Source organism: Schistocerca piceifrons, chromosome X (genome assembly GCF_021461385.2).
Source record: "Schistocerca piceifrons isolate TAMUIC-IGC-003096 chromosome X, iqSchPice1.1, whole genome shotgun sequence".
In the NCBI taxonomy this organism is placed as follows: Eukaryota; Metazoa; Arthropoda; class Insecta; order Orthoptera; family Acrididae; genus Schistocerca; species Schistocerca piceifrons.
In genome coordinates this window covers 35,253,358-35,270,256 of record NC_060149.1, presented here as the reverse complement: position 1 = coordinate 35,270,256, position 16,899 = coordinate 35,253,358, and the positions used below count along the sequence as shown (strand labels likewise).

At 46.7% G+C, this 16,899-nt stretch overlaps 1 protein-coding gene across 1 annotated transcript; it reads left to right on the top strand.

Annotated features, from left to right (window-relative positions):
* Positions 1–15,365: 15,365 nt before the first annotated feature.
* On the top strand, positions 15,366–16,842 carry LOC124722167. Its single transcript, XM_047247369.1, has 2 exons — positions 15,366–16,014; positions 16,562–16,842. The coding sequence occupies exons 1-2, from the start codon at positions 15,366–15,368 to the stop codon at positions 16,840–16,842; spliced, it is 930 nt and encodes a 309-aa protein (XP_047103325.1).
* The last annotated feature ends 57 nt before the right edge of the window (positions 16,843–16,899 follow it).

The following is a 16,899-nucleotide window of genomic DNA, read 5'->3' as shown; positions in this document are numbered from 1 at the left end:
GGATGTAGCGGTGGCGTCGCATGGATCCCCTGAGGTGTCGCTTTTTTCGCTCACAGGCTCTGATACCGAGGCACCTTCCAGTCTACCCAAAGCAGCGGATCTGCCTCACCTCACGGTATGTGGCAGAAAGTAACTCATTCTCGTCGCTCTAGTTGGGAAACGACTGTGGAGGCTTGTCGTCTGGCCTAGCCCATTAACCCCGAGTGAGCAGGTGGCCGCTCATTTAGCAGGACCTTGCAGACACACGTGGGCAGGAGTTTACTAGCTATAGGGAGCTCCAGTGTTAGGTGCATTACGGAGCCTCTCAAGGAAATAGCGTCCAGGACCAGGAGGATACGTGGCTCTGAGCACTATGGGACTTAACAGCTGTGGTCATCAGTCCCCTAGAACTTAGAACTACTTAAACCTAACTAACCTAAGGACATCACACACATCCATGCCCGAGGCAGGATTCGAACCTGCGACCGTAGCAGTCGCGCGGTGCCGGACTGCGCGCCTAGAACCGCGAGACCACCGCGGCCGGCGACCAGGAGGAAAGCCAGTGTGCACTTGGTATGTCTGCCAGGAGGAAGTGGTGAAGGCAGATGGCCTGGCACACGGGGTGCCAGCAAAGCTCGCAGTTTGTAGCATTGTTCCCATAGATGTGGAGCAGAGTATGGTGTCTAAACTAAATGCTTCGTCGACTCTGTGACGGTCTTGGCTGCAGATTTCTATACCTGCGGTATCGGGTGTGGAAATGTAGCTTTCCCTGTGATAGGTAAGGGGTACAATTGGCAATGGAAGCAGATACTCGGGTTGTAGAGTTCTTGAGGTATGTAAAAGGTCTTCTTTCGTTTTTAGGCTAGGTGATAGAGGTACTGTGATGAACACTTGCGACTCAAAAAAAAAAAAAAGTGTCAAATTGCTCTGAGCACCATGGGACTTAACTTCCAAGGCCATCAGTCCAATAGAATTTAGAACTACATAAACCTAACTAACCTAAGGACATCACACACGTCCATGACCGAGGCAGGATTCAAACCTGCGACCGTAGCGGTCGCGCGGTACCAGACTGTAGCGTCTAGAACAGCTCGGCCACTCCGGTCGGCACTTGCGACTCAGGATGCAGATAGCGAAATTAGACCACGTACAGAACAAAGACACTTCGACTGTCAAAGTTTTATCAGTGAATTGTTGGAGTAATCGTAACAAATTTCTCGAATTTACTACCCTCACGGATATTTGAGCACTCAAATTCTTCTAAGGACCGAGAGGTGGCTGAAATCCGAAGTAGACATATCTGACACATTTATCGAGGCATGGAACGTTTATCGGAAAGACGGATTAGAAGCCATAGGAGGAATTCCCCTTGCAATCGAAAAAAATATTGTCTATATTCAGATAGAATATGGGAGTGACGGTCTAGGCGAAATCAAGTAAATTATTGGATTTTTTCCGGTGACTCAATTCTGCCATGACAGAGTTAGAGTCCTTCAAAGAAAGGATACCTTCAGTAGCATAGAAATATCCAGATCTTGCAGTATTCTTTGGAGGCGACTTCAGCCTTGGACATCTATAGATTTATTTGCAAGAGATTTTGCCAGGCAGTCTTGCAAAGAACTTTTGAACACTTTTCTGAAAAGTATGATGAACAGCTAGCTCCACAGGCCCACAAGTAATGGAAATGTTTCAGACCTTTCATGTACCAACAAGTCTGAACCTATCGACAGTGTGAGTATAAAGACAGGGATTGTGTTCATTATGTCATCATAAGGACGATTGCTATGAAGATTAATAAATGAATCCATAATGTGAGGAGAGTGCCGGCCGTTGTGGCCGAGCGGTTCTAGGCGCTACAGTCTGGAACCGCGCGACCGCTACGGTCACAGGTTCGAATGCTGCCTCGGGCATGGATGTGTATAATGTCCTTAGGTTAGTTAGGTTTAAGTAGTTCAACTTTCTAGGGGACTGATGACCTCAGCAGTTAAGTCCCATAGTCATGAGTGCCATATGAGCCATTTTGGGAGGAGAGTATTAGTGATAGGAGGTGCAGATATACAGTTGTTGGCATCCAAAATACACAATCGTAGTGGTATTGGTGTATTTGTGAAAAAAACGAAGCCAAACAGTTATTGCTTTTCAGAATGGGATCAAGTCCTGTAAGCGTGGTAAGGTCCATACATGATTTGGGGGAAAGGGGAGACCATGGGTGGATATATACACAGTCCTTTATTCAATCAACTTGAATCCTACATTAACATGAACAAATCTTTAATTATTCCATTCGCCTAGTGCAGTCATTGCATCTCCTTCTTCACGTAGTATTGTGCGCTGAGCGTCAGGAGTCGCCACGGCCAGTGGGGTAGAGAAGTGGAGCTGCTTACTCAGTGGAGTGTCGACCCCGTCAGTGACTCGGCGACGATGCCATGGATGTCGCACGAGTCTTTGACTGTTGATACGGCTGCGTTGGAGAGCAAGGCCAGTCAGAATCGTCACCTGTCTTTACTGCAGGCCGCCGAGTTTCCGGCGACCCGGAGATGGCGTTGGTCGAGTCGATCCTAGGAAGTTTTGGTCTCACAATAAATCGATAAGTGGATCGAAACAGCATATCCAGACACTCTGGGATGATAATGTCATCGATACAGAGGATGACACGCGTAAAGCTGAAGTACTAAACACCTTTTTCCAAAGCTGTTTCACAGAGGAAGACCGCACTGCAGTTCCTTCTCTAAATCCTCGCACGCGAAGAACTTGCCCCCTTCTAACAACCGTGTACCGCAAGTCTCTAAAGGAGCGGAAGGTTCCAAATGATTCGAAAAGAGCACAGATAGTTCCACTTTTCAAGAAGGGTCGACGAGTAGATGCGCAAAACTATAGGCCTATAGCCGGCTGGAGTGGCTGAGTGGTTCTAGGCGCTATAGTCTGGAACCGCGCGACCGCTACGGTCGCAGGTTCGAATCCTGCCTCCGGCATGGATGTGTGTGATGTCCTTAGGTTAGTTAGGTTTAAGTAGTTCTAAGTTCTAGGGGACTGTTGACCTCAGTAGTTGAGTCCCATAGTGCTCAGAGCCATTTTATAGGCCTATATCTCTGACATCGATCTGCTGTAGAATTTTAGAACATGTTTTTTGCTCGCGTATCATGTCATTTCTGTAGGGATCAACATGGATTCCGGAAAAAGCGACCGTGTGAGACCCAACTCGCTTTATATGTTCATGAGACCCAGAAAATATTAGATACAGGCTCCCAGGTAGATGCCATTTTCCTTGACTTCCGGAAGGCGTTCGAAACAGTTCCACACTGTCACCCGATAAACAAAGTAAGAGCCTACGGAATATCAGACCAGCTGTGTGGCTGGATTGAAGAGTTTTTAGCAAACAGGACACAGCATGTTGTTCTCAATGGAGAGACGTCTACAGACGTTAAAGTAACCTCTGGCGTGCCACAGGAGAGTGTTATGGGACCATTGCTTTTCACAATATATATAAATGACCTAGTAGATAGTGTCGGAAGTTTCATGCGGCTTTTCGCGGATGGTTCTGTAGTATACAGAGAAGTTACAGCATCAGAAAATTGCAGCGAAATGCAGGAAGATCTGCAGCGGATAGGCACTTGGTGCAGGGAGTGGCAACTGACCCTTAACATAGACAAAAGTAATGTATTGGGAATACACAGAAAGAAGGATCCTTTATTGTATGATTATATGATAGCAGAACAAACCACTGGCAGCAGTTACTTCTGTAAAATATCTGGGAGTAAACGTACGGAACGATTTGAAGTGGAATGATCATATAAAATTAATTGTTGGTAAGGCGGGTACCAGGTTGAGATTCATTGGGAGAGTCCTTTGAAAATGTAGTCCATCAACAAAGGATGTGGCTTACAAAACACTCGTTCGACCATTACTTGAATATTGCTCATCAGTGTGGGATCCGTACCAGGTCGGGTTGACAGAGGAGATAGAGAAGATCCAAAGAAGAGCGGCGCGTTTCGTCACAGGGTTATTTGGTAATCGTGATAGCGTTACGGAGATGATAAGCAACCTCAAGTGGCAGACTCAGCAAGACAGGCGCTCTGCATCGCGGTGTAGCTTGCTGTCCAGGTTTCGAGAGGGTGCGTTTCTGGATGAGGTATCGAATATATAGCTTCCCCGTACTTATACCTCCCGAGGAGATCACGAATACAAAATAAGAGAGATTCGAGCGCTCACGGAGGCTTTCCGGCAGTCGTTCTTCCCGCGAACCATACGCGACTGGAACAGGAAAGGGAGGTAAGGTGCCCTCCGCCACACACCGTTGGGTGGATTGCGGAGTATAAATGTAGATTTAGATGTAGATGTAGATCTGTGGATCAACGACTGGATATTAGGGGTGAGCGGCTGGCGCGGTTTTGGCTGCTCAGTGTGGGCAGACAGGTGGCGGTCGTTGCTTCACGACCAGGTTGCGTTAGAGTTATGGAGACGGCCCAGACTGACTCAGATCACGTGCTGCCCAGCTACTCAAACGATGACGAGCTGGTTGGGCCATGGTTAAATACTGCTTCCCTCTGTTTATTCCACAGTAAGAGTGGTGTTTCTGGTTCGTGAGGAAGCGTCTGAAGCGTGTCGATGTCTGGAAGGTGTGGGGTAACCAGCAGTAGGTCGGCAGATTGTGTCGATTACGCGACGTCGGGCGCTCCTGGTCTCACGACACATGTGCTGATTACGCAGATCAATGAGGAGTGTATAATGTCTGGCTCTGACTCCATTACGATTCTAGGCTCTGACTTCTGCTTCAAATTCTCCTGTTGTTTTGTTCCGCTACACAATGAATGGGCACAATTCAGTTCCAGTGTGACGGACGTAGAGGAATTGCGGGCAGAGTTGAAACGGATTGTAAATCGCGCAGTAGGAAGTATGTGCCGAGGAAGTTAATTAATGATGGAAAATACCCACTGTGATTTAACAACGATAATCTGAAGGTTCTGAGAAACCAAAGACCGTCGGACTCTCGGTTCAAAGGAAAACGGAATTAATGACAGCAGGAAAATTTAGTAGAGGCTTTGATGCACGAAGCACGCAGCTACTACCACCATGACACCTCAGAAAGATATCTTGCCGAGAACTAGAGAAAATGATCCTACATAAAATCTTTACTAGGGCCAAAGGCTCCTGTTCAGTCACTCGTTGACCAACCTGGTGTGGCAATAGAAGACAGGAAAAGGAAAGGTGAAGTTTTAAATCCCGCATTTAAGAAATCGATCAGGCATGGGAATCATACAAACATACCGTCGTTTGAGCCTCGCACAGATTCCAGTGTTGAGGAGATAGTAATATGCACCCCAGGTGTAGAGAAGCAACTCAAAGAGTTGAAAAAAATTAAATCACCGGCCCAGATGAAATCCCAGATCGATTTTACAAACAATATTGTACGGCATAGGCACCTTACGTATTGGGAATTTATCGCGAATCTCTCGCCTAGCGTAAAGTCCAAGCGAGAGAGGAAAAGTGAACGAGACCCCTGTATATAAGAAAGCTAAAGGAAAGGATCCGCAGGATTACAGGCCAATATCTTTCACACCGGTTGGTGCAGAATTTTTCGGATGTAATAAGTTCCCTTAAGACAGAAAACTTTCTGCCCACAAATTAGCTCACTTTTAGAAAACATAGCTCCTCCGAATTTCAGCTTGCACTTTTCTTACCTGATGTCCAGCGAATTATGGATGACGGGAACCAGGCGGATTCTTATCCCTAGCTTTCCGTAAAGAGCTTGACATCGAACCTCACTGTAGTCTGTTAATTAAGGTATGAGCAAACAGAATAGGTTCCTTTATAAGTGAGTGGTTCTAAGACACCTTACGTAATCGAATCCAGTACGTTTCCTCCACGACGTGTGTTCATCAGAGACAAGGGTATCGTCGGGAGTGCCCCTACGAAGGTGATAGGACCGCTGTTATTATCGATATAAGTAAACGATATGACGAACTGTGTGAGCTGCAATTTGCGGCTCTTTGCTGATGGCGTTGTGGTGTACGGGGAGGTGTCGTCGTTAAGTGACTGAAGGTGGAATCAAAGCGGAAAATTTTTTGTCTTCTTCAGCTTCTCCCTCTGCTTGCATGATAATTTTTCATCTATTTAAATTTTTGTTTCGGTTATGTTAGTTACTGAAATGAACGAAATACTCACGTATACAGTTGGTGCGATGAATGACAGCTAACTCTAAACGTAGAAAAATGTAAGTTAATGTAGATGAATAGGTATAGTATTCCCTTAATGTTCGAATACAGCATTAGTAGTACGCTGATTGACAGTCAGGTCGACTAAATATCTGGGTGCAACGTTGCAAAGCGATATGAAAGGGAACGAGCATTTAAGGATTGTAGTAGGGAAGATGAATACTCGTCTTCGGATGGTTCTGAGAATTTTAAGAAAGTATGGTTCATCTGTAATGGAGACCGCGTGTAGAGCGCTAGTACAATCCACTGTTGAGTACTGCTCAAGTGTTTGTGATCCCCATCAGGATGGATTAAAGGATTATATCGACACAATTCAGAGGCGGGTTGCTAGATATGCTACCCGTAGGCTCGATCGACACGCAGATATTATGGAGAAGGTTCGGAAACTGAAATAGGAATCGCTGGATGGTAGGCGACGTTCTTCTCGAGGAACTCTATTGAGAAAATTCAGAGAATCGTCATCTGAAGCTGACTACAGAACGATTCTACTGCCGCCAACGTAAATTTCGCGTAATGACCACTAAGATAAGACAAAACGGGGCTCATACGGAGGCATATACGAAGTTATTTGTCCCTCGCTCTATTTGGGAGTGGAACGCGAAGGAAAAGGAACCCTTCACCAGCCACATACTTCCATGCCTAGTACCATTATTTTTATCCAAATCTTGCTTATTTTTGTAACCTTTCGGGTTTTTGTAGTTACGTTTCCTGTTAATTTTTATACATATTACTTGAAATTTATGTTGCTGTTCATCTATATTTTTATCGAAGCCTTAACTCGTGTGGCAACGGCCTTGCCACAGGGGATACACCGGTTCCCGTGAGATCGCCGAAGTTAAGCGCTGTCGGGCGTGGGCGGTACTTGGATGGGTGACCATTCAGCCGCCATGCGCTGTTGCCATTTTTCGGGGTGCACTCAGCCTCGTGATGCCAACTGGGGAGCTACTCGACCGAATAGTAGCGGCTTCGGTCAAGAATATCATCATAACGACTGGGAGAGCGGTGTGCTGACCCCACGCCCCTCCTACCCGCATTCTCCTCGGAGGATGACACGGCGGTCGGATGGTCCCGGTAGGCCACTCGTGGCCTGAAGACGGAGTGCTTAACTCGTGTCGTAGCACAGAGATTCGAACATGAAACGTTTTCGTTATTTCGGTGTTACTAACTACATGCGGCCATATTGGATATGATTTGCCTGATGTAGTGAGATGTTATGTTTCTACTCTCTAACGTTTTGGATTATACGAAGTACTGTACACCTATATCAGATATACAAGCATTATCTACCCTACATTGAGTTTCCAGTGCATAAACAAACACGCCCTGGAGTAACGCATAAACTGTGTACATGAGTATTTCGTTCATTCCAGTAAATAACATACTCAAAACAAAAAGAAAACAAAAAATTAATGTGCGAAAAATTATTCTGCACATTCTGAGAGAAAATTTTTCTGCTTCGACCGGGATACCTTTCGTTTTTGCCGAACATACTGAAAATATACGTTTCTATGTGTTGCCCACTTTCTTACACAATAGTGAAGAATTTGTTCACAGTTCACAAGATTGTTTTCAGTTTTGTAGTGACTTTTTAAAGAAGATTAGATAGCCTTCACACATCTCATGGGACGGCAGAAATAATGTGACCTTAATGTAAGAATCTCCGGTTTATTAAACATAAGCTCATCTTAACTTCAAGAATGAAAATCAAGTATAAGCCAAGAGGCTCGTTTATTCTTTGTGCGTGATTTGAATTGCTCAAAAAATATTATCTTGTGTGGCAACAACGAATTAAAGTATGGGAGCTAAAGACGTTTCATTTTAGCAACGAAGCTCACTGGGGACAACTTGATAGAGGGAATGGTGCATTCCTCTTCTGTAGGTGGGCGTGGCCTCCCACCAGACAGTATGACCTAAACTTGCTGCCAGAAATGTGTACTAGTATATACCCCAATCACCATCTGTAATAATGGTCAAAGTTAGTTCGTTTTGTAGTATACCGCTATCATCAATCCAGAGGATCTGTCTCAAAACTGGTGTGCCAGCTTTAGTTGTGCCACAGTGTAAGAGAGTTGAATGTTCCAAACATAATAATTTAGAGAAAAAATACGAATTAATTTTGAATATTCATCCACATCCATACCTCCACTGTGAAAGTCACTTCACGGTGTGTGGGCCGGCCACTGTGGCCGAGCGGTTCTAGGCGCTTCAGTCGGGTATGTATAAGTAGTACTAAGTCTAGGGGACTGATGACCTCACATGTTAAGTCCCATAGTGCTAAGAGCCATTTGAACCATTTGAACAGTGAGTGGCAGAGGATACTTGGTGTACTATTGTCACTTCCACCATGTCCAGTCTACTCGCGAAAGGTACGCGGGAAAAATTATTATTGGTAAGCTCCCATGTGAACTCGAATCAGTCTATTGCACTTTACTGGTCTTTTCACGAGGTATGTGTACACTGGTGTCCAAAATTAAATCAACAAACCGTTGTCCAGTCCTGTGTCTAATTCACGATACAATCATACAAAATGTCAAGAGATGTCTGTACGATCGTGTTCTACACGGAAGACGGCATTCCGGTCAATGGACCACCACGCCAACGATGATTTTAGGGTATTTATAAAATGGGGTGGTGTTTTCCGGATAATCTCACATCCATAATCGCTGTGTACACAGTCAAAAACGGTGCAGTAAGGCACATAGAAGACACCTACCAGACCCTCTGCGGTGGAGGGCAGTAGGAAGAGGGGAAGCAGGACACGGCTGGTACCGGCGGAGGTTCGAGTCCTCCCTCGGCCATGAGTGTGTGTGCTTGTCCTTAGGATAATTTAGGTTAAGTAGTGTGATGACCTTAGCAGTTAAGTCCCGTAAGATTTCACACACATTTGAACATTTGAAGCAGGACAGTCCCAAACTGATGTGGTTCGATGGCTTCATGTGAATCGTTCTGTTGTTTCTCGGATGTGGTGACGGTTTATAGAAAATGGTTCAAATGGCTCTGAGCACTATGAGACGTAACTGCTAAGGTCATCAGTCCCCTAGAACTTAGAACTACTTGAACTTAACTAACCTAAGGACATCACACACATCCATGCCCGAGGCAGGATTCGATCCTGCGACCGTAGCGGTCGCGCGGTTCCAGACTAGCGCCTAGAACCGCTCGGCCACCCAGGCCGGACAGTTTCCTGTCAAAGATGAGTCCCGATGTGGCCTGGAGAGTGCTTCTCAACGGATTCGCATCTGAAGGCAACGTTGAACACAATTTCGAGACCCAAACTTTGTGGAAGGAGACCGATTTCGAGGAGAATTTCTAATGGTGTGGGCAGGGATTATGTCGATCACTTGATCACCTCTTCATGAAATTATATGGGTAAATAGGCAAGGTTTAACTTAAACCTAACTAACCTAAGGACATCACACACATCCATGCCCGAGGCAGGATTGGAACCTGCGACCGTAGCGGTCGCGCGCTTCCAGACTGAAGCGCCTAGAACCGCTCGGCCACACCGGCCGGCTCTTATTCAGTTGTACGTCGTATCCCACTATAATGAATCTAGTCCTAAATGTTGAATACCAGCTACATTTTAGTCAGGCTCGAGCTAATTTTCTTACGTAATTTTTTTCTTAACCTACGAAAGCTTATAATGTTTTATAGCTGCCAAATATGGCTTTTCCGTAAATGTGTATCACATACATGTAACAATTTAAAAAACAAATGATCTGTAAAGAAGTCCACGTTAGTTACATTAACTTTTATTCTTCAGTGTCATCTGTACACAAAATATTTCTCTCCATTTATAATTTTATTAATTTTGCTATCGGTAGCGAACTCGATAAAGTAACAAGAAGCTACTGATTTTCATATATTGAAAATGTTCAGTCTATTATTAACCGTTACGTTCATCAATATTCAATTAATTACTTTCAGGAAACAATATATAAATTAAAAATGATAAACAACTTCAATTACAAAGTTACCTTAATGCTCAATAGGCTTAACACCTCTTCCAGAAGGTGCTGAAAGCTGGTTTCGTAACATATATAATATTTTTGGCGCCAAGCGTGTCAGGATTGTGTTAGACTTTATTGGAGTTGGACTAACAGTTCTAGAGTTTGGTCTGGACAGTTTTTAGATTTAAGTCTTCGGACAAGATACATTTTTCATGTCTTGCATTTGAAAACCTGTATGAAATAATTGTGAAAATATGTGTGATTAAGTAAAAGATTAAATTAAACAGTTATGTAAAACTGAAACATGTTTATGGTAACGTCTAGGACCTTCTTTGTATAATATTACCCAGCAGGAGAAGATACCTAGACACCGAAGCCATCTTGAAAAGATAAGTACAAAATTCCTATGGCAATATAATGAATTACACGCTTAACCTAAGAAATCATCGTTACAACATTAGAGACATTAAGTAACAAAGCTATTATGAAGAAGTAACATAACTATTTCGGAACATTTATGGGTGGATTCATGACAGTTGCGGGAGTCAGCCGGGAAAAGCAATGTTTATTAACCTGACAAAATTGTACGAGAACTTGGAGCAGAAGTGAGAGCCCAGGACAACAACTTGGCCGCAGCAGATAGCAGATGCTAGTCACTAAACTGCGCGATCGGCTATCTTGTCACCAAACCACGAGCGGCAAAAACAGGCCACAAGCCACGGACATCGGCCGCAGCCGGCCTTCGCTCCTACTTGATCATCACCGCTCAACAGCAGCAAGACCTCTTTGACAGCCTCCCGGGTGTAAGTGCCCTGGGGCCGGCCTTCCAGAAGCCACTCCGCCACGATTGACTTTTGCGTCATTGACCATTGTGCCAAAGCCCGGCCATTTCCCTGGTCCAGATGGTTCGCAATGGCCCACAAACTCAGCCCTTCCGCGAATTCAGCACGGGGAACCAGCATTTAAACGCTTGACCAGCCGAGTACGTTATGTTCGGCAGGCCTACCATGTGTAAACCGGGAATCCTCGCTGTGAACTCTGCCACCACCGGACCGCGAGGGAGGGACAATAGAATGTCTGTCCAGCCCGAGCGGGCAACACTTCGCCATCGGCTCGCCCCTGCTCCTCACCGTCAGTTCAGACTTCGACTCCCTAAAAGGCATCACCGTGCCACCTTCACATTGTTGTCAGACGGACTGTTGAAGGTGGACATGAAGTTGGTCAGTCAGGAAGACAGCAGTCAGCGCCATGGTTCTATAGCAAAAATTATCCGTTTTAGGAGGAGAAAGTACTATAGGAGTAACATGCCTAATAGTGATCAAAGATAGGCATAATATAGGATTCAAGATCATGGCTAAGCCAGGAATATTAGGAGACATAACCTGAAGAATGTGACGCCCACGCAAAACGATTAGCAGTTATTACTTAGTTCGTTAAGATTGGTAAGTCCTGGTACAGTGGCGATGGATCAGGACTAGATTCAAGTGTCGCAACGGTATTGTTTAGCTAGGAGTCACTGTCTTAACATAATGTTGCATTCTATCAAATCAGCCGAAGCGCTGAGATACCACACGAATGCGATATACGTCATTGTCCGTGACGTCGTCAGTTAAACTACTCCTGAACGCTCGAAAAGTAATGTTCATTACATTGGTAATTGGTAAAACCAGCAGTACCAGCCGACAAGGCGAAAGAAGTGTCATAGCGGGACAATCCTTCAGATGTTGGAAGAGATGAGCAGGAACTAAAGGGATTTTTTATCGTACGCCACAGGTGGTACTGATATAGGGCGTGTGGTTGCGAAAATGTCAAGTTTGTACACAGCATAGGTGCACATGTTATACAGCCTGTAGCTGGGTCAGTGATATCGGAGTGCTATTGAAGCTTGGATTACTTGTTTTAGGAAGGAAGAAAGAAGATTGGATTCTTGTTTTCACTCAGAATGGGAGGTATCTGTCTGTTGAGGTACTGAGGTTTATTGTGAACTATGAGAAGCTAGAATTATAAGTATCATGGAGTATTACGTTCTTATATTGCCATTTTCTGAGGAAGTAAGTTCGGATACCTTCCCAGCTCAGGATATCTTGAAGCCGCGACCAAAGCAACGTTGCTATGGATCACCTACTGTTGTAAATGAACTTTATATAATTGCTAAGAAATGAGAATGTGGAGCAAAAGGACAGTGTGCAAATCAGAGTTCACACAGGCGAGTAGCAGTAGGGCAGTGCACAAATTATTGTGTTTGCATAGGTCACTTCTTCAAAAATGGTTCAAATGGCTCTGAGCACTATGGGACTTAACATCTATGGTCATCAGTCCCCTAGAACTTAGAACTACTTAAAACTAACTAACCTAAGGACATCACGCAACACCCAGTCATCACGAGGCAGAGAAGGGTCACTTCTCTTTCACATAGGATGGATTTTATTATTTTCTAGGTCACAGTGAAAAATTAACGGTATAACTTAACGAAATGGGAATTGTATCGGTCATCAAATGTGTGGGGTTCTTGATATTAGCGCCTGGTAGTGGGTCGTATTGTTTGTGTATCTTGCGTTATAGTGGAATGTGGGATAGGTGAATGTGGGAAACGCGAATTTAACATGCAGAAAATAAGGTTAGAAGGCCTTCCTGATTTCCATTATACCCCTACGAGAGGAATGGTGTAGCAGCTAACAGAACTGAAAGTTAACTAACGTCATCAAAGTGCAAATGAAAACACATGGAATCAGTGGTTGTATGAAGGTATAGGTAGTGGCTGGTGAACGCAGACAAATAATGTACCATGTGATACCGTGAGTGGAGGAACAAATACAAAGTATAAAATTATAAATTATGTAGTGTTTTTATTTCAGTAAAAGTCGAAGGCGCATTTTCTTCGCAGAGGGGAGGAGACAATAACGAGACAAAACTAAAGGAGAATTTGGAACAGAAGTCAGAGCACAAAACTGCAACGAGACCGCAGTCAGACACTAGATGTTGGTCATTGAACTGCGCGATGGGCACTCGTGTCTTTGACAACGAGCGCCGAATTCAGGTCACAAGCCACGGACATCGGCCGCAGCCGGCCGTCGTTCCTGCTTCAACAGCACCCCTCAGCAGCAGCAAGGCTTCCGTGACACCGTGCCGGGTGGCAATGCCCTGTGGCCAACCTTCGAGAAGCCACTGCGGCCCAATTGACTTCTGCGTCATCGACGATTACACCAGAGCCCCGTCATTAACCACTTGCAGATGGTTCAAAGCGGCCCACAAAAGCAGGCCTTCCACGAATTCAGCGCCAGGAACCAGCAATTAAACGCTAGCCCAGCCGAGTACGTCATGTTCGGCACGACAGGGCCACTCCCGAGAATCCCCGCTGTGAACTCTGCCACTACCAGTCCGAGAAGGAGGGACCATCGCCTCTCTGCCCAGACCGCCATCCTCCCTGCCCTGTTCCACACCGTCGCTCCAGACTTCGACTCTGGGCAGCGCCATCGCCGTGCCACTGGAACGACGCGGCCTTACACATTAGAGAAGATATGGTGGCCGCCCGTGACAGCAGCGCTGTCGCATCTGTCCGTCTCACAAGGAGACGGCACGACCGTGGGGTCGGGGATTTGTCCGAAATTATGTGTGGTGAAAGAGGACCGCTAACACCTCACGTGGTTAAAATATTAGGACGCAATACCCGGAAAATGCCGGGAAAAATCGATCCAAAGTTTCTTAGGTGCCTTATGAGTATAAAATGTTAGTCCAACCCAAGCCGCCGTCTGGCCTTGATGTTTAGGCCTCGGAGTCTTATGCCATAGGTCTCGGGTTCGATACCTCCTCTGGCACCCTTTTTTCATCTGTTTCATTTTCATTTGTTATTCCACCAATTATTCAGAAAGTTTCCCAAACCTACATTGTCTTTAACAAATTAGTTACATTATTGAATAAAAATTATTTTCTTTTTGTCCAACAACACAATTCATGGCGGTGGGCTTTCCATTTTTAATTGTAAATTATATGAGAGGAAACATTGGGTTTTTAATCAGAATAACAAAGTCGGTTGGGAAACATTTAGTTTTTATACATATAATAATTATAAACAAGAACCGCAGTGGTAATTATCGTAAAAACAAACAAAGTAATAATTTTTGCGACATCTTGCGCAACATATAAAAGCGGATTTTTTTTTCAATCACAGGGCGTTTGCAATAAATCTGTACAGAAACATGCCCCATTAACATTTACGAAAATGTTTTGAGTTTCTGATAATTTTGAGGCAAACCAGGCATATTGAACCATGTTTCGGAATATTGGTGGCGATAACTGGCGGTGAATTATAGAATGAATTTTTATACAATCATCCCGGGAATTAATTTCACGATTCTTTGTAACAATACGCTGCAATTTTGGAAGCAACAGAAGAAAATAAAAAAACTGCCGGAGGAGGAATCGAACTCGATACCTCTGGCGTAAGGGTCCGAGCGCAAACCATGTAGGCCAGACGGCGTGTCGCCAATAGACTGACATTTTATACTCACAAGGCACCTAAGAAACTTTCGATCGATTTTTCCCGGGATTTTCAGAGTAGTGCGTCCTAATATTTTAACCACTTGAGGTGTCAGGGGTCCTCTTTCACCACACAAAATTTCGGACAAATCCCCGACCCCATGGTCGTGCCGTTTCCTTGTCAGCTCGCCTCGCACTTCGGAGACGCCAGCACAGCGCTCTGTCTCCCGAGCAGCACGGGCATGCCGCCCGTCTGATGTCGACGTCTGCAATTACGATGCCGGATTTTTACGAGGGAACTTCGGAGCGCTCCAGAGAATGGGGCACAATCAGAAGAATGTCTGAACTGTATGAATTAGTACAGAACTAATGAAGAGTTGTTGCTCATTCACCACGATCCGCCTCTGCTGCTGTCCACATGTCCCCTACCTCTCTTACCTTTTCAATTTATTTAGGTACAGGAGGATTCGTTACACCATACAGCTGTACCTTTCTGTTCTGTGGAAGTGTCTCTCTATTAATGCACTGTAGCGACAGAAAGGGACACATTTATTATCGTAGCAGAGACCGCATACAAACAGTGCGTCATTATTTGTATGAAGCCTTCGTTTGAGGTACCTGTGCTACAGCATAGCAGTTATTACCAGAAACTCTTCCCACACTTTTCTGGGGCTGATGGAATGATTTAATACTCATTGCAGAGCGACGCTTGTCGAACACACGCACGACGCACGACGTAGTCGCTGGGATGTGCAGCCGCGGGAAGGACGCACCTGCGCTTGCTAGCGACGCTAAGGGTGTGGCAGATCGCCGTCCGGCCGCGCTCGCGCCGTCGGCGGCCCCATCTGGCCCCCCAGTTAGGACGGCCAGTGCTATATCTACGGATTTGATGGACACAGCTACGGAAACCTTGAAGACAGCGCTGTCTGCTCCGCTCCCCGGTTCTGAAGATGAGAGCTCCACCGCGCCTCAGCCACGCGGACGAAGCGGGAAACAGAAGAGGAGGGCAACAGCCGCGACGTCCGCTGTTCGCAGCTCGCCGATCGAGAAGAGGGCCATGCAAGATTTCGCCCCTGACGCCGACGGTTTTGTCCCGGCCCGGCGAACTGCAAGACGCAGGCAGTCATCGATGACGCTTCCACCAGCCGTCGCCAACTCATTCGACGCGCTCGCTGACGCTCCAGAACAGCTGCCGCGCGATCCTGCGCGGAAGAATGACTCCCATCTCCCGCCGGTGGTCCTCCAGTTTCGGCCGCCTTATGGGGAACCGCAGAAGTTGTTGCGCAGCTGGACAACGGCCGTGTACACCGTGAAGCCTGCCGGGCGTGACCTGTACAGGGTCACACTCCGCACTGCTGGCGATTATCGCCGGGTCACTCAGGAGGCGTCTGAGCGTGGTATCCCCTTCTGCACCCACACTTCCGCACCCGACAAGGTCTTGAAGATTGTAATACGCGACCGCCCATTCAACACGGAAGCCGATCACTTGCATCGCGAACTCGCTGACCTGGGCTTCTACATTCGGGCAGTCGTGAAGATGAAGTCCCCTAAATCACATGATGATATGCCGCTCTTCCTGGCCGTCTGCTCCCACACCGTGGAGAACCGCTAGCTCTACCAATTGCAACGGGTCGCCGACGTCCAGGTTCGGACCCAAGATCTTCGCTCCAGGAGAGGCCCAGTGCAGTGCTTTCGCTGCCAGGGGATAAATCACGTCGGGCGCCACTGCTCTATGCCCGACAGGTGTGTTAAATGCGCCGGCGCCCACGCAGGACGAGCGTGCCCCCGTCCACCCACTGAGAAACCGACATGTGCACTCTGTGACGGTGGCCAGTTATCGTGGGTGTGAGGTGTGGAAGCATGCCATAGCTCGCCAACGTGGCCAAACACCCGCGCCGCGTCCGAAGAAGCCAGCAACGAGACGGCCTGGCGTCTCATTCGCAGCGGCAGCGTCGGAGGTGCCCTCCTCCCTCCCGACAGCGTCGGACGCTTCTACTCCCGCCGCCTCCGAGGCCGTGCCGACACCTGAGGCCACTGCGCCTCCACTGCAGACGACAGTGGCGGAACCGAGAACTGCCTCACCCACGGCGTCGACCAGGCCACGCCCCCGTGAGTACCCAGCGATCGGCAACGTCAGTCGGGCAGCCCCAGGTGGCCTCTCACAGCGAGGCAGCCGCGCCTCCCCCTTCCAGCGACGGGGCCGCGCCTGCTGCCTCCACTGCTGACCTGGCCAACCTCGTCGCACAGCTCACTGCCCTCGTGACCAGCGCCACGAAGTTGAT